This window comes from Arvicola amphibius, chromosome 12, assembly GCF_903992535.2.
Source record: "Arvicola amphibius chromosome 12, mArvAmp1.2, whole genome shotgun sequence".
NCBI lineage: Eukaryota > Metazoa > Chordata > Mammalia > Rodentia > Cricetidae > Arvicola > Arvicola amphibius.
Window position 1 is genome coordinate 70727613 of NC_052058.2, and position 22921 is coordinate 70750533.

At 38.0% G+C, this 22921-nt stretch overlaps 1 protein-coding gene across 1 annotated transcript in view; it reads left to right on the forward strand.

Moving 5' to 3' along the window:
- Hmcn1 (hemicentin 1) overlaps positions 1 to 22921 on the forward strand; it is a 445711-nt gene that overhangs the window by 274994 nt on the left and 147796 nt on the right. The window contains exons 36-40 of the mRNA XM_038349717.1: positions 1291 to 1414; positions 17955 to 18056; positions 18860 to 19036; positions 20045 to 20196; positions 22220 to 22343. Of these exons, the coding sequence (XP_038205645.1) occupies positions 1291 to 1414; positions 17955 to 18056; positions 18860 to 19036; positions 20045 to 20196; positions 22220 to 22343 (679 nt within the window). The remainder of the gene's footprint in view (positions 1 to 1290; positions 1415 to 17954; positions 18057 to 18859; positions 19037 to 20044; positions 20197 to 22219; positions 22344 to 22921) is intronic.

Here is a 22921-nt window from a genome sequence, read left to right on the forward strand (position 1 = left end):
ATTTGGGGTCGGAATGTGGTGAACCTGGAGGACTCTACTGAGTTCAGATTTCTTCCTGGGCAAAGTGGGGAGCCATGAGTGAGGTTTGAAAGGGTTCTGGGGGAAGGATCAAGTTTCCAATCCTAAATAAATTATTCTGGCAACAGTGTGTAAGATAGATTAACAACTGGGGAGGCTGGAGACACTGGAACATCAGTTAAGAAGCCATCATAATCCCACAGTGGTGGTGGAAGTGGAAAACAGAGGATCTGAGACCATGGCTGTGCTATAATTAATAGAAGTCAAAGTGGGTGCCAAAACCCCGATGACTGGAAAAATCATGGGCGCTATTAAGCAAGACTGGGAAAATGCAATGGCTAGTCAATTTTAGGAATATGAGGGAATAATTTACAAACTTAGTTCTGGATAGTTCCTGTGTTAACCTGTCCTAGGACCATGAGTGTAGAGCTCAGGAGACCAACAGGAGCTGAGGCTGTAAATTCAGGTGAAAAACTTAGGGTTTTTCACCAAAGTTATGGGACTGGATGGAAACTCCAGAGAGTTAAGTTTCCTGTTTGTGTAGCAGAAAGTGGAAACAGGTCCTGTAATGTAATGTACTCCTAGGGAAGCCTGGGAGTAAGGACTGTAGAATACTCTCTCTTTAACACCCTGTGAGCACAGACCATCAAGAGGGCAGGACACCCAATGCTGTGTATAGCAAGAGAGAGTATGCACTTAACTGCAGAGACTATTGGGCACCGTGACTGGATGTTATTGGTGACTTCGAAATAATCAGTGTTAAATAATGACTTTTTATTTACCCAGTTACAATGGATTTAAGAGCAAAATAAGGAGAAAGCAAGAATTTATCAGCATTCCTATTATTCATATTTTATAACTTTTATAGTTTTACTGGCCCTTATGACAATTTCATCAAAAAAGTTTGTTGCCTTAAAACCATTTATGAAGTGTTACATAAATGTGGTCATGGTTTTTTTTTCAGAGTTTAAATTTTCATCACATGCTTTATAATGCAGTGTGAATATCTTTTATTCAATGGGGTTTTATGAATATACCAGCAGGCCAGCCTTAAGTTATTTTATTTTCTATCTTCAAGTGAATAAGAATGAATTTTAAAAATCAAATTAGCCTATTTTCTTATGTATAATGAAGTGATCTGGATCTCAAATATTGAGTTAACTAAGATATAAAACTACAATTAAACATTATACATTTAAAATGAACTTTTCTATCTCAGCAAATGTTTTTAAACCCAACCCAAATACTGCCATGCTTTCTGTTCCCAATTAGATACAGTCTTCTGGTAGAGTTCTCCAAATTTCCAAGGCTCTTTTGGAAGATGCTGGCAGATATACATGTGTGGCTACCAATGCAGCTGGAGAAGCCCAACAGCACACTCAATTGCATGTGCACGGTAAGAGTATCTTTATGGCTTTCTCTTGCATGTGTGTATGCATATGTGTGAGTGCATGCAGGTGGGTGCACATATGTGTATGAACACACATATGTAGGCCACAGGTCAACTGCCATTGTCATTTCTGCTGTACCATCAATCTTATGGGGGTTTTTTAGTCTTTTTTTTGAGAATTTAATACACTCACTAGTCTTACATTTCATCAATATTCCCCTCCTTCTCCTACCTCCAACTCCTCCCATGTCCTCTGTTTAGTGGGGCTTTTATGTACCTCCTATTGCCATTTTCCTAAACTGCCTCGAAATTTGAGGTAGAATCTCTCACCTGGCCTGGTACTTACTGATTAGGCTAGGCTGGCTCCTAACCAGCTGTAGAGATCTGCTGTCAAACTGTAGGATTACAAGCAGTCATTAGCATTCCCACTGTCATGACTCTCTGTAATTAGTTTTGGGGAAGCATAGAAAGGAAGGGAACTTAGAGTAATTACAGGTATTTTTTATAAATATCTTCGGTTTTCAAGTTATTAAATAGTATGCTCAGATTTTTATGAGTGTATACATGTGTGTGATGCAAATATATATGTATGCATGTTCACATGTTTAGAAGCATGTTTGTGTGTCCACATGTGTGTAAGCATGCATGCCAGTCGTGCATATGTGGAAGCACAAAATTGATGGCAGGTGTCATTCTCAATTGCTCACTACCTTATTTGTTGAGATAGGGTCTCTTCCTGAATCGAGAACTCACTTTTTTGACTGGCTAGTCAGTTTGCCCTATAGGTTCCCTGTCTGTCTTCTGCTCTGGGATGTCCACAGGCTGCCACATGCATGCAGCTTTTACATGGGTTCTACAGAGCCAAACTTGATTCCTCATCTTGCAAGGCAAATTCTTTACCCTCCGAGACATCTCTCCATTCTCCAGTGTTTTCTAAATGATTCATATCACCTTTACTAATAATCCTCTGCAAAAGATTTTATTGAAAAAGACAAAGTTTCAGGGTCATGCCTCAACCTGGTCTATAATCTTACATGGTTTTTATTTGTGAATTGGGGGTATACTTGACTTGAGATCTTCTATGTACTTTTGTGGAGTGTCTGGGTGGCTATGTACCACATCACCAACATCACAGTTTTGATGTTGGTGATGTGCTTGGAAGACATAGACTTGGAAGACATAGACTTTGAAAAGAAGGTGTGTGCTCTCCAGAGGTTTATCAGAGCAAAGTCTGGGCTTTTGCAGGACTCTGACATCTCCATATACACATTATTCACTTTGCTTTATTCATGTGGTTCTTGTCCAACATTTTATTTCTTTAGATATTAATTATCCATATATTCATTCCACATTTACTGGGGAATCCAGCCTAGAATAACATCCCAGGACCTAACTTAATTCCAGGTACATAGTAGGCAGTTGAAAATTTTGACATACAAAAGAGTAAACTGAGTGATTTTAAAAATGCCAATGGGTCATTGGATTCTTCTAATTTGCTTCTTTGCATATTTTCTTTTATTTGAATGAACCAGTTAAATATATTTTCCTTAAATGATTCTCATAAACCAATTTATTCTGTTCACAAAATAGGAACATCCAATATGAACATATTTGCACATCTAAATGTGTTCCTTAGCAGTAGCTAATTAGAAGGGCGCTATTTGGGGTTGGCTCCTTGTCCTAGAGAGGCTGAGAACACACAGGCACTGCTGTCCCTAACTGCCTTTAATTTACTCTGCTTCATACAGGTCTGTCTGCCTCTGTCATCTGAGCATTCCTTGACAGCTGTCTCCAGAAACTCCTCAAGTTTCTGCTTGCATCTGAGAGTTGCCAAATTGTGTGTTTCCTGTAGTCTTTCCTTCCATCTTCCTTGCACATTAAAACTGTCACTTCCTGCATGCAGTCTCAGCTCTTCTCAAACTGTGTCTCTGATCCCACCGGTGCGGTCACCAGTCTTTGGAGAAATAGTGATTCAAACATTGAAGACTCTTATGATACTTTATCAGTATGTTCCAGAATAGCTGAAAACTAGAGTCCTGGAAAGAAATTAAACACTTCATCAAACAAGAATAAAGCCCAGTGGTGCATATATGTAAAAAATAGTGAAAGCCATTATTAAGTACACTTGTGAAAATATTTATTTAAGTACAACAAAAAGCAACAAATGAAAAAAAAGTACCTAAGGGAAATACAAGTCTCTAGATGTAGGGTCTGAAGATGGTAACAAAATGTCAGCTGTCAGAAGACACGATTGGGTGCTCATCTACATGGAAAATCATCAAAGAGAAGGGACTCAAGTGGAAAACGTCTGAGTTCATGTGTAAAGAAAGAAACAGGGCTTAGTCACTGTAAGGACTAAGTGGAGATGGCCAAGTGAGATGGAGAACACGATGCTATCTCCTTCCCACAAGTCACAATGCAGAGGTGAGATCTAGTATGAGCTTAAAACGTCCCATCTGCTGCGGTACCCATTTGTCTGGATAACAGCTCATCTCCCTGACAGGAGAATGATGATGTAGTGGGTTTGTAATAATTAACCTGGAGTAAGCCGTTGGCTACATGTTTGTGACTGGAATCTGGACAAAAGCTGTCTCCTCTTAGCCCTGAGGACAGCAATGTCCCATTGGAAGCCCGAGCCTCCAAACTCGAATCTGTCTTCTAATATGCATACATTAATACTCCTGATGATAATAAGATATGTGAAAATATAGGAATTTCTAAGAAATTGATTAATTAAAGACTTTGAGTAGACCTCAACTGTTGAGAGGAGAATCTTGAAATGTGAAGAACTATGTAAAGTAGGTCTTGAAAGAAATTATTTAAAGATGCACGTATTGAAACAATTGCATATTATTTGGACTTGGGCTCTACATGATTACTGTAAAAACAAATTTGACTTCATAAATGTATCAGTCACGGAAGTTAATGCATGAGGAATCAAGGAGAAATGATATCTTTTCTACTCTTACTCTCTGAGTACCTTATGTCCAACTCTGATCATAACCAATTTAAAGACGAATTGACAAAATATATAGAAGAGCAATCATTTAGTTTCATTCTGTTCTTAACTTATATAACAATAGTCACTTTCAGTTATGGTTTGCTTAGTCGACTTTTATGGATGAGCATTGCATTCTGAAAGTGAACATTTATTACAGCTGTCACCTGAAATATTCAGTATTTTAATTTCTCAATACTGTCATTTCTCATACAAATAAAAATATCTTAGATAAGTCCATTATTCTCCACCATTGTAAAAAGAATTAATGAGTTGAAGTAAGTGTAGGGAGGATGCATAGGCTCTTGGACTAGATCACCAAGCTATGACCATGAGAAGAGGAACATTCTCATGGAATTTTCCAGGGAGGGATTCTGCCTATTATAAACAGCAGGAGCCCTCAGTAGGTGGTCTTTTTTTTGATCGTTAAAGTTTCATGATTCTGGAAGTTTTTGTTCTCAAGACCAAACTATGAAGTTATATCTAAACCCCAAATATTTGCCAAGTGAGACAGATGTTTCTACAAACAAGTAGTTATTTGAAGTCTAATAATTCAAGCATCCATTTCATCTGCACATAATTACTTCCTATGCAAAAATGTCATCCAAGGTGATACACCCAGAAGACATAGAATGTTGTAGTCTAAAAGGATGGGCTTCAAATTTGGGCCTTGTACTGTCACTTAATATCTACGAGACACTAAGCTTAGATGTGAATCTTCTTAAGGCTAAGAAACCTTATCTGTAAGGTAGGAGAGATAACAATAATACAGATAGTCACAGGGTTGTTTGAGGTTTAAGACGTGAAAGTCTTAGCCTAGTGCCTGTCTCCCAGTCAGCATCTGTAAATGGTAGCTTGAGGACTGGTTTTGGCAAAACACATGTTTGGCTCCTGGCCCTTCTCACTGTACTCTTTGAACAAATATGCTACAGGCCTGCGGCCTTTCCTGTTGGCTGGGAATCCTCTCGTGTCTGTATTAGTTGTCTCATAAAAACATTAGAAGGACTCCTTATTTTTATTTTATATTTTAAAAGTATTTGCTTGGCTAACATCTGCTAACACCCACTCAAACAATGTTCCTCTATCATTTCTGTGTTTTGTTTAATAGCTCGCCTGTGGCCTAGTGGAGGTTTGGGAGTGTTCTAGGGAGCTGTTTTGTTTCTTTCTTATAGCCAAGTTGAGGTCAGGATTCTACTGAACTATGTTTTCAGTGCAGATTAATTTATTTCCATATTTTCAAATACTAGTGAATAAGGTAGATTAACTCTTGAAAGTCACTTTAGCATCAATTTTAACTAACTCAGGCCTAACTAGGATTTGACAGGGTCTGTTTATGCCCCAAATGGCCACAAGATTAGACAGAGTTGAGCTCATGATATTTCAAGAAGGTACTGTGGTTTTGGCTTGATGTGCTTATGCAGTGTTTGGAAGAAGAAAAATGAAAAAAGAGTAGTAAATTGAAAAACACTTACCTTCCCACCTAGGGAATTCATACATATTATAATTGGCATGAAATGGCATCTCCTTATTGATGGCATACACAGAACAGTGGCCTCCTAGATCATTTAAATGCTACAAAGGAACCATGTTTTTTTATATTGTATTTACCTTTATCTTCAATATTGGGTAAAGGTTTTCCTTATAGATATTTTACAGATTTGTGATGTTACTGACTGTCACCTGAAGTAATGAACCATCACAAACTTCTGTGGACAGGCTTATACTTTCTCATGGATATAATCAGACAAGATCAAGCGTGTTCAGAATGGTATGGCCCTAGACAAAAGACAATAATCCACTCAAAAATTTGGGGGATTTCCGATCCATTTGCTTCTTGTCAGCCTGGGGTGCTAACCACACCCAAAGAGCATACCGGGCTAGGAGCCTTTAGACTTTAGACTTCAGCATTCTGAGTGTGTGTGTGTGTGTGTGTGTGTGTGTGTGTGTGTGTGTGTGTGGTGTTTGTGTTTATGGTGTATACATGTATGTAAATACATGTGCAGGTGGAGTCACTTGTATGCATATTAGGTAGCCAGTGGTCAACTTTAGATGTCTTCCTTGTTTGTTTGTTCCCTTATTTTTATGTTATTTAGTAGTGATGAGGCGAGCAGGCCTGCTTTTCATCCTGCCCAGCTCCCACATGGCTAGCTTTACACCCAAAATAACAACACACAAATTGTATTCTTTTAAACACTGCTTGACCCATTAGCTCTAGCCTCTTATTGGCTAGCTCTTGCATCTTGATTAACCCATTTCTAATAATCTGTGTAACACCATGAGGTGGTGGCTTACTGGGAAAGATTAAGCATGTCTGACCTGGCGGCTGGCTCCATGGCGTCTGTCTCGAGTCGGAGAATCATGGCGACTGACCCACTTCCCTTCTTCCCACCATTCTGTTCTGTCTTCCCTGCCTATCTATGTTCTGACCTATCTAAGGGCCAAGGCAGTTTCTTTATTAACCAATGAAATCAACACAAAACAGAAGACCCACCTACATCATTATTTATAGTACAATAACAATGTCTCTTATTTTTAAGGATAATTTATCTTTTCTCAATGCATGTTGGGATTCTGTTGTTATATGTATATACATTTATAATTAACATATATTTTTGAAGTAAAGTTACAACTTATTGTAAGATTTTAATATAGCCATAAGATTGGGTCTTAAGAGAAAGAGACATGTAAAAAGAGATTTCTTGTTCTTTTCTCAGATGCCCAGACCTGAAAAATTACACAGAAACTATATTAATTACAACACTGTTCAGCCAATACCTTAGGTGTTTTCCTAACTAGCTCTTACATCATAAACTAACCCATTTCTATTAATCTGTTTATCACCATGAGGTTGAGGCCAACCAGTAAGGTTCCGGTGTCCTTCTCCTTTGGTGTCTACATGGCGTCTCTGACTCTACCTACTCTCCATATATATCTCTGTTCAGATTTCCTTCCTGGCTTTGCTCTGCTAAGCCATTGACCAAAACAGCTTTATTCATCAACCAATAAAAGCAACACATATATAGAAGGACATCCCACATCATCTCCTATTGTCTGTCTAATTAAAAAGGAAGGTTTTAACTTTAACATAGTAAAATTACATTTAACAAAACAGTTATCAAGCAATAATTACATTTACACTATCTAGTCTATTTGTATTAGAAAAATAAAAAATTCTATCATCTATCTTATGTTTTGAGTCTAAAGTTTCACATCTAATTTATCTTTTATTATAGCTAATTAAAACAATAACTATATATATATATCTTCAAATTAATCAAAGACCCCAAAGAATATAATATTGCTTAAGTAAACAGGAAGTGCTTGTAAGAAACTTCCAAAACTCTAGATTTGACAGAGAGATTTCACTGCCTCAACAGTCACCCAAAGTTTTTCTGTAATGTTGGGACATCCATCTTAAGCCTATAGGCCCATAATGCCTGGCAGACTTTTCAGGGAAGCAGGAAATTTGAAGATCTGTTCTTCCTTGTAATGGCAAAGTTTGTCAGTTGCTTTCTTTTGTGTCCTTCAGAATTTCTTGCAGTTTCCTTTGTGAAACAGGGACCCTGAAGAACCATTCCATTTTTTGGAAAGTTTAGCAGTCACTTTTTTGTGGGTCCTGCATGTCCAGTTCATACAGCATGTCATCAAACAGCCAAGACAAGAAGAGTTTCTTGCTCAAATGGCTAGCCTTGTCACACTGAAGGCAAATTCTTAATGAACATGTTCATAATGAGTTTCTTCAATGCGCATCAACCTCTCTGAAATAAGTAGTGCTGCTAGAAGTTCTTAAAACATATTAAATTCTATATTCTGTAGGTCTTTCAAGTGTTGATTATCTAACTGAAATATATCTCTATATATCTAGAAAACCCAACTAACATGACTACAAGTTTGACTATTATAAATGACTATTAATCTGTAATTTTTAATTATACATTACATTTTAAATGAGCTGCACAAACGCAATACCTTAAAAAAGAGCAAAAATACATACACACAGTGTAACAAAATCAACCTTACATTTGTATTAGTAGACCAAGATCCATACCAATGCAAAATATTTATCATTATATCATATCCCCCTTTAAATGAAAACAAACATTTATAAACAATCATTTTGGGAATTTGGGCATAGTTTTTTCCAAACTGCTTCCTGCTGTTTATTGAACAAAGTATTTTTAGGGTTCATGGAGACCTTTCAGGGGGTCTTGTTCCATCAAACCACATTAGCCTGGATGGAATCTACAGGTTTTCATCTGTGGAAACAAAAGCAAAACCTCTTTTCCAAAACAACATATCCTCAGATTCAAATTTTGAAGTCAAGATACCTTTATGTTAGTTTAACTTAGCAGCCCCCAGAATCAAGTGTCTCTCTGTAGTCCAAAAAGTATCCAGAGAACACAATAACTTAAGTAATCTAGACTATCAGTGTATAGTCCATATTTATGTGGCTTATTTTTTCACTCTATCACTTCTTACTATTTAATTATATTTACTCCCTTGGTCTATGATTTTCTGAACTCTTTCTTCTCTCTCATAAGCCCATGTACATTTGTCCAGCACTGCGATCTATGAGACAGCTCAGGGAAATAGACATTTTTACACATAAAGGGTGTGGGCTTCCCAGCTATATATATATATATATATATATATATATATATATATATATATATATACATTCTTTAGATATATTTTTTAGTTTTATTTTTTATTGTATGCACTGAGTGTTATAACCAGCATCTAAAAGAATAATGTTTAAAAAATAATAGTGTTTTTCAATTAATAGTATCTTTATTTATTTTGTGCATAATTTTGCTTCCAAGTAACTTTCCCCCTTCCTTTTGGTCAGTGTCTGTCTTCTTCCATTATCTGCCAGTCAACCTAAGTTGCTATTATTGCTTCATGCTGAATTCTTTAATCAACAAGAAAGTCTTTCAAATTGACAGTTTTCACTGTATTTTATCGTTATGTCTTTTTTACTTTTACCAGTGTCTCTAATTTATCCTGCATATTAATTGCTCCCCTGAAAGTTTTGTTTTAGCATTTCTTCTGGCACATGGGCTAACACTGAGTTGTTGGGTTTTGTTTTGTTTTGTTTTGAGGCTTTGTTGTTTTGATTTCCTAGGGAAATCCTAAATGCCAAAGGACAGATTTTTGGCTACTGGCTTCTTTGTTGATAATCACTTTTTCTCAGTGTTGTTATTTGTTAGCCCATCATCTTCAAGTCTCCACGTATTTTGATGAGAAAACAGCTGCTGGACTTTCTGGGGATCCTGGTCCCATTTTTCTCATGCTGATTTTAAGATTTTTCTCTTTCACCTTCAGTTTTAAACAGTTTGATTATATTACAGGTTTCTTTGATGTTTTTCAAGTTCGAGTTTGTTAAGTTTATCAAATATGAAAACTAATGTTAAGTTTATCAGATACAAAAGCAAATGCTTTTCATCTGACTTGGAAGGTTCAACCACTCTCTCTGTTTTTCTTTGATTGTTTGATTGATTTTTGAGACAGAGTTTTTCTCTGCAGCTCTGGTTGTCCTGGATCTTGCTCTGCAGACCAGACTGGCCTCACACTTAGAATGCTGGGATCAAAGGCCTGTGGCACCACCACCTCATTTTCTTTCGTGTTCTCAAGAACTCCATTATATTTAATAATGCTTTATACACCTCAAAAGATCTGTGCACCTTTTATCTTTCACATTTTTTTCTTCTAAAACTAGGTTCTCTCACCTGTATTATCTTCACATCAACTATTTCTTCTCCCAGTGTGCTTCCCAAAAGTGCTGTTGAGCCCTTATTGAATTTTGGATCTCCAAAGTTCCTAGTTGACTCTTTAAAGGAATCCCACCCCTTCATTAGCCCTCTTCATTTCATAAAATGCTATTTTTCCCATTCCTTTAGCTCTCCAAGCAAAGCTTCTGAGACCCTTGGAGAGAGGGGACTTAGGAGAAGACAGAATAGCTGGTGTAAAATGTGGCCTTGTGAATCCAATATCTGGACTTCTTATTCTGAATCTTGCTCCATGGATGGCCATGCTCTATTTTCCTTCTACATCTTAGTTTTTGTTGAAAACTCATTTAAAATAATGCACTGTGGCAGTTCTTACAATCCTATTCTCCTGCCACCGTGGTTCTTACTGTCACTGCTGAGACTGTTCTGGTTGTGCCTTGTTTATGTAGTGAGTGTGTAGTTCCTGATAGTCACCAAAATGGCCATATTCTGATTCTGGAAGCTAAAGGGGAATTAAGTTGGAAGACAAATTTTGGATTATTAATCAGATTTATTTTAAGTGGGAAATGTATCCCTGATTATTTGGAAGGAGCCAGTATAATCATGAGGATCGTTAAAGGTAGAAAAATCGTGTATAATCTCCAACTGGTATGACCAACTTCAATGAGAGATGAAGAAGATCACAGCCAAGGAATGCAGATGGCCTCTAAAATTTGGAATAACCAAGGAAAAACTCCTCTCACACTTCCCCAGAGAGGAATTCAGTTGTGTTGGCACCTTGGTTTATACCCGAGGAGGCTATGTAGTGAGGAGGCTGTGGGCCAGCTTCCTGCCGCCCTGCTCCCGTGGTGCCCGACTAGCTTTACCCAAAATAACGTCACACAAATTGTATTCTTTTAAACACTGCCTGACCCATTATTTTCAGGCTCTTACTCACGTCTTGACTAACCCATATCTAATAATCTGTGTAGCACCACAAAGTGGTGCCTTACCAGGAAGTTTCTAGCATACATCCATCTTGGGCTGGAGCTTCATTGCGTCTGGCTTCTCTCTGCGGAGAGGCACGGCAGTCTGCCTAACTTAAGAGAGGCGTGGCATCTGACTGAGCCATCTACCTCACTTCCTTCTTCCTGTTCTGTCTATTCCACCCACCTAAGGGGCGGTCTATCAAATGGGCCAGGCAGTTTCTTTATTAGCCAATGGGAGCCCTCCATCATTTCCCCTTTTTCTGTTTAAACAAAAAAGAAAGGCTTTAACTTTAACATAGTAAAATTACATATAACAAAACAGTTATCAAGTAAGAATTACAGTTACAATATTTATATCTACTTTATCTTTTATCATAACAAAGGAAAACAACTATAATTATCTATCTATTCTTCTTCAGCTCCATCAAAGACTCCAGAAGGACACAATATTACCTAAGTAAATAAGAAATATGCAATTTCCAAACTCTAGAAATCACAGAGACATTGTGCTACCTGGACAGTCACCTAAAGTTCTTTTGTACTGTCGGGGCATCCATCTTCGGCCTACAGGCCCATAAATATCCAGCAGACATTTCTATGCAGCAGGAAATTTCGAAGGCAGTTCAGTCACTATCTGCTGTGTCCTTCAGAATGTCTCGCAGACTCTTTCTTGAATCAGGAACCCCAAAAGATCATCTCACATTTAGTCCTCTCTCTGTGGGTTCTTCGTGTCCAGTTTATGCCAACAGTCCAGGCAAGAGCAGTTTCTTGCCCAAGTGGCTATTAAACTCCATAAGGATCCTTTTCGATGCCCATCTTCCTCTTGAAGTAGATTGGTGCTGCCAGGAGCTGACGTGTCTCATTGTCATGAAAAGCCTTAAGTTTTAAAACATCTAAAATGCGATATTCTGTAGTCTTTGAAAGATATGAAGAATGCCTATGTAACTTAAATATATCTCTATATAGTTAGAAAATCTAACTAACATAACTACAAGTTTTACTATTATTGATAACTATCCATTAACAACCTATATACATTACATTTTTAAATGAACTACACAATCACAATACATTAATCAGTATCAGAAATACACATACATATAACAAAATTTACCTTAAATTTAAATCACTAAAGCAAAATCCATATCAATGCAAATTATTCATCTCCATATCATATCCCCCTTTAAATGTAAAAGAACATTTATAAACAATATTTGGGAATATGGGCGCAGTTATCTCTCTCCAAACTGCTTCCTGCTGAATGGGGACGCTGTTAATCAGATCTTTCATGGTGTAACCTGTGTTCCAGGTTCATCTTGGTCATCAGTTGGGTGAAGTAATTTTCTGAAAGTGTTCACGGCAACCTTTCAGGAGGTCGTGGTCTATCATACCATATTGGGATAGAAGCAATCCACATGGTCTCATTTTCTGTAAAAATAAAAGAAGAAACTCTTTTCCAAAGTATCATATCCTTAGATCCAAATTCTGAAGTCAAGGTATTTTTAAAATGTCTATCTTGGATTAGTTCAGCAGCATTTATAAACAAATATCTTTTAGCAGCTGTTGCTTCTTCCTCAGCATTCAAACAATTCAAAGAGAGCATAATAGTATACAGTATCAAGATTCTCTGTGTATTTTCCATCTTTATGTGGCTTTACTTTAACCTCTATTTCGTTTATTTTTACTTTTACTTTTTGAGACAGGTTCTCTGTATATCTTTGTCCTGGAATAACTCTGTAGACTAGGCTGTCCTTGAACTCTGAGATCCTTCTGCTTCTGCCTCCCCAGTGCTGGGATTAAAGGTGTATGCTACCACACCTTGAACTCACAGAGATCTGTCTGTCTCTGCCTCCCAGGCATTGGGATTAAAGGTGTGTGCTGCCACACCTTGAAGTCACAGAGGTCAATCTACCTCTGCCTCCCAAGTGTTGGGATTAAAGGTGTGTACCACCACAACAAACTACTTCCTTTTTTTAAAGAACTTTAACCTTTAGCCTGCATATATTTTTAACACATCATAAACCATTTAGACATTTTCTTCGACTTTGAATCTTTCTTTTTTACTGTATATCTCTCTTTTTCTGACGACATGAGTCTTTAATTTACCAAACAATATCGGTAGGACTAAAGCCGTGACTTTGCCGGCTAGATCCAGCCCATTCCTTAGCTTTCCAGCCTCATGGCAGAGGTACCGGCTATAGCCTTGTTTATCACCACAACTCTGTGGCGGTTCAAAGTCCCTGCCAGCAAGCAAGCTGCAACAGTGTTAAACACAACACTCAAAAGCTCCATAGTCAGGACCGCCTGCTTGAAAGAGTTACAGTTTGCCCTGGCAGGATGGCCCAGAAAGCTGGCATTTTAAAACGACACAGCTTTTTTCCTGCTACAGCTGAAAACCGAAAAGCATGCGTTCAGCTTTTCATCAACACCGTTTAAGTGTTTTGTGGCAGGACCTCTTAATGAGCTGCAGGGTTTTGCAGCTAAAGCTGAGTCAGGAAGCTTCTCTTAGATGAGAGCACTTCCTAGCCTCTTGCAAGCAGAGCCAGACCCGAGAAATTGCTGCTACCAAGAAGCCATGCTTTACTCTATTTTTTCCCAAGCTTTCTCAAGCTTTCTGTGGATTCGGTTATCCACGTGGGCGCCATTCTGTAGTGGAGGAGGCTGTGGGCCAGCTTCCTGCCGCCCTGCTCCCGTGGTGCCCGACTAGCTTTACCCAAAATAACGTCACACAAATTGTATTCTTTTAAACACTGCCTGACCCATTATTTTCAGGCTCTTACTCACGTCTTGACTAACCCATATCTAATAATCTGTGTAGCACCACAAAGTGGTGCCTTACCAGGAAGTTTCTAGCATACATCCATCTTGGGCTGGAGCTTCATTGCGTCTGGCTTCTCTCTGCGGAGAGGCACGGCAGTCTGCCTAACTTAAGAGAGGCGTGGCATCTGACTGAGCCATCTACCTCACTTCCTTCTTCCTGTTCTGTCTATTCCACCCACCTAAGGGGCGGTCTATCAAATGGGCCAGGCAGTTTCTTTATTAGCCAATGGGAGCCCTCCATCAAGGCTATGTTGAACTTCTGACCTGCAGTTCTGCATTGCTGTAAGCTAGCAAGCAACAGAAAGTAATTTAGTGGCCTCTCTAAACAAGTCAAATAAAGTCTGTTTATAAGGCTCCTGAGAGGAGAAGTTTGCACTAGGAGAATTCTAAGTCTAGTTAAGTAACAAATCCTGCAAATGGTTCCCAGGACAAATGATAGCAGCTGTCTTGGAAAGATAGGCTTTAATTTTTGTATTATTTTATGTGTTTGGGTGTTTTTCCTACGTGTATGTCTGTGCACCACATGCGTGCCTGAGTTTTCAGATCCAGAAGAGGGTATAAGGTTCTCTGGAGTGAAGTTACAGATTGTGAGCCACCATGTGGGTACCAGGAATGAAACCCAGGATCCTTAGGAAGAGCAGTCGGTGCCCTTAACTGAGTCATCTCTGCATTTACCATAAGAAGTTTTTAATTAGCTTCAAATTTATTCTGCCCACTTTGGTATCTGCCCTCATGTTTTCACTGAGATGTTGGACTCTTTGTTTTTGGATTTTGAAAGTTTTGACCCCTTTTTTTCATTTTGTGTCCGAGTGTTTTCCCTGCATGTATGTATGTGCACCACTTGCATGCCTGATGCCCTTGGAGGTGGAAAAAGAGCATTAGAATCCTGTGGAACTGCAGTTAGGGGTGGTTATGAACCACAGTGAGTGATGGGACTCAAGCCTTGGTCCTCTGCAAGGGAAAAAATGCTATTAACTCTTGAACCATGCCTCCAGCCCAGACTAATTGTTTTTAAATTTGGATGAGGTGTGTTGAGTCACGGTGAGGCTCGGGTGACACAAGCCCACCATCTTTAATGAGGTCAGCCTTGTTTGTTTTTTCTTTTTTTATTGATTTTTATTGGACTCTACATTTTGTTTGTTTTTCTTGATTAAACACCTCACTTTTGAGTGGTTACACAACTTTGGCTAATTGTTTGAATTCTGATTTTTGGTAACTTTTCCAGTGTTATTATTTCTCTAATTGAGGAATGGATCCTCTGTCATTCTTGCTGGAATTCAGTCTTTTTCTACTTAAGCACTCTACTGATGTGAGAATTATCCAGGCCACTCCACAGCCCTGGTGCTTCTGATTCCCACCGTAGTGTTTTATTGTAGCAGCTGTGACTGTCAAAGTCGTCAGCCAGCACTTCTGTCCAGAAGGCTTTAAGCAAGTGTTTTAGTGAGTGTGTAAAGAATGTGCCATGCACTGCCTATTATTTTTTTCACAGTTGGAAAAGCCAGGTAGCCACGTCAGCCATATTTAGTGCTTCGTTCCTTCTTAAACAATAAGTTGGTAAACAGAACCCAGTGTACAAAACAGGAAAAAAAAACAGCGCTAAACAGGAAGAGTTGAAACACTAAACCACACGAATGCCAAAGGAATTGTGGGAGTGAAGGAGTGAGTTCTAGGGTGAGTTCTGACCTCCAGAAAAGCAGACATCTGCCTCACAAAGAAATCTACCTCTGATTACAGACTTTATTATCAACTTATCAAATAACAACTTTGAATCTTATTGTCTCTCGATTTTTGTTTTTCTTTGGTGGTAGTTCCTGCTATTTGCTTTATTATGATAGATTAATTATAATAAATTAAGAGGCTAGGAATAAAGCCCCCTAGTTTGCTGTGTTGGTTTTTTCCTAGGTTTTGCGTTGAAAGCTTAGAACCTTTATTTCCATTTTAACGTATTTTTGGAAATACATTAATTAGAGCTTAAGAGTTTGATTATGCGGTTCCCTGGTGTGGTGACAGCAACATCTTCCAATAGTTGACTTCTTTCTGATTGTGTTTTTTCTCTAAACATATTAAGTTTGTCTTGATTTTTCTCTTTAATACAGTTTTATCACATGTACATAGTTTAGTGCTTTTGATATTGATCCCTGTTCCTTTCATCGTAACTCCGTTAAATGTAAATCTACTGGCCACTATTTTGTGACTTAATGCGCTAGAGGTATTTTCAAGAATGCTCATTACTTGGCAGCTTCAACTATGTACACAGATGCATAAACCTGCATGGGTAATTTGATGTTTTTAGTCCTCTATAACTTTATTTTTTTTGGCATTATTCAGTTGATTTCTAAATTTTTTTTAAATTCTGCATTGGTTTAACCCATGAAACATTGTAATTATGAGGGATTGTTCATGAATAATAACATCTTAATGAATATGAAGCATCGCTTTGTCATACTTAATGATTTTTGTTTTATGTGCTAATTTATCATGTTAATGTCCAATTGTTGTCCAGCTTTTTATGAAAATGTCTTTTGAGAAGTGTGTGTGTGTGTGTGTGTGTATGTGTGTGTGTGTGTGTGTGTGTGTTGCATTCACCTGGAACAAATTGAAAGATACCTTCAACTTAAAATATATAATTTAAAAACCTAATTTTTAATAATAAAAATTGAAAGCCAGGCAGTGGTGGTGCACATCTTTAATCCAAGTTCTTGGGAGGCAGAGACAGGTAGATCCCTGAATTCAAGGCCTACCTGGTCTACAGAATGAGTTCCAGGACAGCAAAGCCTGCACCATATTTTAAACAACAAAAACAACAAATGTTTTTATTAGTTAAAAAAACATATTTAATTCAACTTTGCAATCTTGGTTGATTTCTTCCTTGGGTTTTTACCTCCAACATTGTATTCTATTCTGTTTTTTTTCTGTAAACTTTCAGTGGTAATATTTATCAGTGGTTTCATGTCCGAGTAGGAAGAGATCTTAAGATTCTCACCCTGGCACTCTTCCCGCAACCCTTGAGTTATTATTGGAATGCCATACTGATTTTCCAAGTTGTTTTTTTGCAAATTCCTGTTTTTCCCCAAATACAAAATGACAACAGCAGTATTAGTAGTGATTATCTAAAGATGGCAGTTTTTTCCATTTTTAATTTATGTAAAAAAGAAAACGTTTTATTAGCCCATGAAAATTATTCTAATTTTTAAAATATGGATTAGGAAAGTCTTGCACAAAATGAAGCTGGATATTTTCAGACACATTCAGTCTTTCATTGGAAGAGTTTTTGTAGGTAAATTACCTAATTACAAAAGTAATTCATCCTTAGTTCAGTCAGTTGAACTGAATTTGAAAATTTTACTTTCACCTTTATTTCTTTTTCTATTATTCTTGGAATTATAACATAATCATTTCTTCCTTCCTCTCCTCTCTTGAGACCTTCCCATATACCCTTCCTCGTTCTCTTTCAAATTCATGTCCTGTTTTGTTCACTAATTGTTGTTACATACATGTATGTGAATGTTACTTGTATATAGTTTTTCAGGACTTATAATTTGGTCCTGGATAACCAGTTGGTGTGCTCTTCCCTGGAGAAAACTGTTTCCCTGTCTCAGCATTTCTTACTTGCCTGTAGTTCTTTGTGCAGGGCTAAGGCCTAAAGGCTTTCCCTTGTTCACTTTGGCCTGTCTGTTGTTGGTGTCCTTGTTCATCTCAGGTGTAGGCAATCATGTTGGTGATACTTTATGCATATAACTTCTGTCATTTCTAGGAGACATGGCCTCCAAGCAAGTTCTCTGATCTTCTCAGTCTTCTTTTACCCCACTAGTAATCTATAACTTATTTTCCTGTCTGAACACAGAAAAAGAGATGACCCAGAAAATCTATAAAATCTGTTATCTGGTTTTCAATTTCAGAAATACTTTATTTTTTGTTCCAAATGACCACAGCTATATGAGGAAGACAGAAACATACAATTTGCACCTAGAAAACAACTTCAGTTTAAGTATCATATTCATGTGAGCTGATTGTATGCTTGGGCCTTGCAGAACCTCCCAGCCTGGACGATGCAGGGAAGATGTTGAATGAGACCGTGGTGGTGAACAACCCCATTCGGCTGGAGTGTAGAGCAGCAGGCAATCCTCCTCCTGGTTGGTTTACTCTGCCTCTTTGCAACTGGTTGAGATTGAACATTTCTGAGAATAGAAACATCGCTGTGGGTGTAATGTACCAATTAGTAACAAAGGAAAGTGGCAGAGTGCATTTCAAGTGATAGGATAATTAGGGAGATGATATTTTTAAATTTTCAGTAGGCTTTAATTGCATGAAAGAATCTTTCTACTTGATGTAGAAACATGGGCATTCCTTGATTGTCCTGCCTGTATTGTGGGCACAGAAGTTACCATTGTATTTTATGTCCATGTTTTTTGAAAAAAAGATATTGTACATTTTGGAAGGAGTATTGATGGAGTTGAATGGACTAAACTGATTCTTAATCACAGTCACTCTAGTGACCCTGTCCCTTTTCCCGGTATCTTCCTATCCCTGGGAGGCCCTTTTCGTGAACTGATGGCATTGGAAAACATTGTGTCCAATATTGCACTTGATAGATGGTTTTGATTAAACATGTCAACAATTTTGTAAGAAATACACAATAAAATAAATATAGTAGGCTAACAATTTTCTATCAAGTAATATTGACATATTAGAAACAATTAGAAAATACCTTTTGTTGATTCAATTCCTGAACTCATTGATTGGGTTCGGTAGTTTTCTTAGGATTATCTTCTCTTAAAAATCAACCATCAAGAGATATTTAAGCCAATTAAACTCAAACAACAAGTATAAGAATAAAGCATTTTAGTTATATACCTCTTCGTATATTTACTTCAAATTGAACTTAGTATATTGAATTTTGAAAGAAGAATTTTTACTGCTCCCCTTCACCCTTCAGTTATTACGTGGTACAAAGACAACCACCCACTCTCGGGTTCCACAAGTGTAGTCTTCCTGAACAGAGGGCAGATCCTTGATATTGAGAGGACTCAGATCTCAGATGCCGGCATCTATAAATGTGTAGCCATCAACTCTGCTGGAGCCACAGAACTGTTTTACAGTCTCCAAGTTCATGGTAAGTGCCTCGTCTCTCAGATTCCTCCTGGCTAAGGACACATGCCTAATGACTATATGCTCCTACAATATTCTAGTGTGATAATTAACAGAAATATGCTGTTGATATCTTTACATAAAGACCCAGATAGACTTTCTTATTCCTGAAACCTATTAAAATGCCCAGTTTTCATATTCTGTTGAACTTCAACTTTAGATTATTTGTTGAAATAACCAGTGATGTTTTTGTCAACTAATAGCTACACCATTTCCGCCAATGCTCTAACACTCAGGGGGGTTAAAGAACTACTTCTAAGTAATTATGTCATGGTAAACTTTTTAAGAGGCATTGATAATTTTAATATGGCAGTGGAATCAATGGAGAAAGATATGTGTACACGTACACAAACACACATATACACTTCTGGAAATCACTAACTCAATAACTAAGAATTCATTCAGGGCCAGTGAGATAGTCAACAGATAAAACCAATCTCCTGAATGTGGGTGAAAAAGCCCGATGGGTGTTAGAGATAGGAGGGTTGTTCTGAAGCTCAAGGGCCACGGAACATGGAATACACAGCCGGGCAGAAGCAAGAGAGACCTTGCCTCAAGAAGGTAGAAGGAGAGAGCAGAATTCCCCAGAATTGGCATTTGACCTCCACATATGCACTGTGACATGCACATGCATGCATGGGTGAGTGTGCACATGTGCGTGCACATACACACACAGGATAATGATGATGATGATGATAATAATAATAATAATAATACATTTAGCTAAACTATAATACTAAAAACTAACTTCTCACACCAACTAACATCCCCTTCCTACCCTTAGTTTGTCTGTCAAATTGGGGAACTGATACTTGCTCTTAATTTCTCACAGAAGTACTATGATTAAATTTCAAATAATATGTGAAACACTTAGCCAAAACAAATAAGGAAAAAAATTAATCTGTAAAAAATTATTATGGAAATTATGTCTGGTTTTCATTATCCTCTGGTGATAACATACTCTGTTTTTCAGTGCCTCCTTCCATCTCAGGTAGCAGCTCCATGGTGGAGGTGGTGGTGAATAATCTAGCAAGGTTAGAATGTGAAGCCAGGGGCATCCCTGCCCCGAGTCTGACCTGGTTGAAAGATGGGAGCCCTGTCTCCAGCTTTGCTAATGGAATACAGGTATCTTTTTTGTTGTTTTAATAGCTAATATGTACAACACAAGATACTCAAATGCATGAAGCTGTTGAAAAGATTTGGAGAACAAGACTTAGCAAATGGTACAAAAAGAGTGTGTACACAAGCATCCACAATTACCTGTCATAGATACATAGTCAGAAATATATATATATATATATATATATATATATATATATATATATATATATGTATAGTATCTAAGAGTTCTCATCCCTCACTGATGTGTAAGTTTAACCCTTTATATAGCTGTCTTTCTTGCCCATGCCTGTTTCTTCTCCTGGCATATGGGATACCCATCAACAAAAAACACAAGAAATTTCTGGTAAGATTTTGATTAAATGGATATTGAATCTGTGAGCCAAATGAAGCATACGTGTGTCCATTAAAAACATCAAAGAATGAAGTAGAGAAGATCATAATGGAAATATTATGAAAAATGAAATCTGATAATCTGAGCCTCTGAAAAATTTAAAGACAGTCCATTGACTTAAAAAAAATGCAGAAGCACCCTGGGCTTCAAGTCAGAGAAGCATGGACACAGAGTTTCATTTCGTCCTTTTTTGCAGATGTTGTATTTTTGGATTGTTTGTTTGTTTGTTTGTTTTGGTTTGGGTTTTTTTTTTTTTTCAAATTGAAGCTTTGTGCCAACTGTGCATTGAGTAAGTCTCTCAGCCTCTTTCCTTTTAGGATGCTATAAAGCAATAAAAGAGTATTTAATTGGTAAATATATACTTTGCTTTAGATTTAATGCTATTTCAGCCTTCATAGTCTACAGTATAGTATAAGCAACACATTAATACACACTGAGGAGCCGCAATTCTGTATGACTTGTTTTATTACAACATTTTACTATTACAGTGATCTGGAGCTGAACTCAAAATCTCTAATAGGTGCTCATGTTGATATAAAGTTTGACCTATTTTGCTCAACACAGAATATAGTTCTGACAGTCTACTTTTTTTTTCTTTTTCTCATTTTTTTATTCAAGATTTCCATCTCCTCCCCTCCTCCTCCCTCTTCCCTCCCCTCCCTTCCACCCATACTCCCACTCCACCCCTCTCCAAAGACAAAGAGCCATCAGGGTTCCCTTCACTATGTTAAGTCCAAGGTCCTCCCAGCTCCCCCTAAGTCCAGGAAGGTGAGCAACCAAACTGACAAGGCTCACAGTGAGCCCGTCCATGCTGTAGAGTTCATGTTCATTGCCATTGTCCTTGGTTTCTCAGTCCTCCTCCACCGTCAGCCACATTCAGAGAGTCCGGTTTGGTCCCCTGTTCCATCAGTCCCATTCCGACTGGACTTGGTGGTCTCCCGTTAGATCTGTCCCACCGTCTCAAGGGGTAAAAGCACTCCTCGCGGTCCTGGCTTCCTTGCTCATGATCTCCTTCCTTTTGCTCCTCATCAGGACCTTGAGAGCTCAGTCTGGTGCTCCTATGTGGGGCTCTGTCATTTTCTCCATCCAATGCCAGGTGAAGGTTCTATGGTGATATGCAAGATATTCATGAGTATGACAATAGGATCTGGACATTTCTGGCACCCTCTCCTCAGCTGCCCAAGGAACTAGTTGGGGGCATCTTCCTGGACACCTGGGAACCCCTCTAGAGTCAAGTCTCTGCCAACCCTAGAATGGCTCCCTTAACTAAGATATATAATTCCTTGTTCCCATATCCACCCTTCCAATATAAGGAACTAGACAGTCTACTTTTTAATTTAGAAGTTTGGAATTAATAATCATAAAAAACACAAAGCTCATATCAATATAAAAAATTGCTGTATCTGTGGGATCATAGTATGATAATGAGTGTGACTAATTATTTTAGTTGATACTGTTGTGATGTCTTAACTATTTTATCCAAGAAAATTTCGGAGAATGACCTCTTTTTATTCCTTCTTCTCTTGGGTATGCTTTGTCTTGCTCTCCTCTATGAAAACTTGTATAAATGATAAAAAAGAATACACCTACTATTTTCGTGGGTATATTGGTTAACTGGCTTGTTTTTATTGATAGGTTCTCTCTGGGGGTCGCATCTTAGCGCTGACCAGTGCACAAATGAGTGACACGGGAAGGTACACATGCGTGGCGGTGAACGCTGCTGGGGAGAAACAAAGGGACATTGACCTCCGAGTATATGGTGAGACAGCTGGCTGTGTGCTGAAATAGATGTTAAGGGAGACTGTTGACAAGAAGGAGAAATAGATAAAATGATGATTTTGTTAAATTAATTCAAATCAAGTTCTATTTCTGCTTTATTTTTGAGTTTGATTCATTTTAATTCTTTTATGTTCCTAGATATTGTGGCTGGGGAGAAGATTTGGGGTATAAAAGTACTTGTGTAAATGTGAGGATTTAAGCTTAACTTTCTGATACCCATGTTAAAAGCTACATGGTCTTATATGCTTATAACCCAAGTGTTGGGGGCTAGAAACAGGGAGCTAGCTCCCAGGAGCTCTTTGGCCAGCTAGGCTAGCCAACCAGAAAGCTCAGGTTCAATGAGAGACCTGTCTCCAGGGAATTAGTAGAGAGTGATAGAGACACCTGACATTTTGTTCTGGCTTCTGTGCTCACATACATATACCCCAGACACATATAACAACACACATAGCTTATATACATATACCCCAGACACATATAGCAACAAACATGGCTTATATGTATATACTCCAGACACATATAACAGCACACAGTGCACACTCACAAAAATAAAACTTT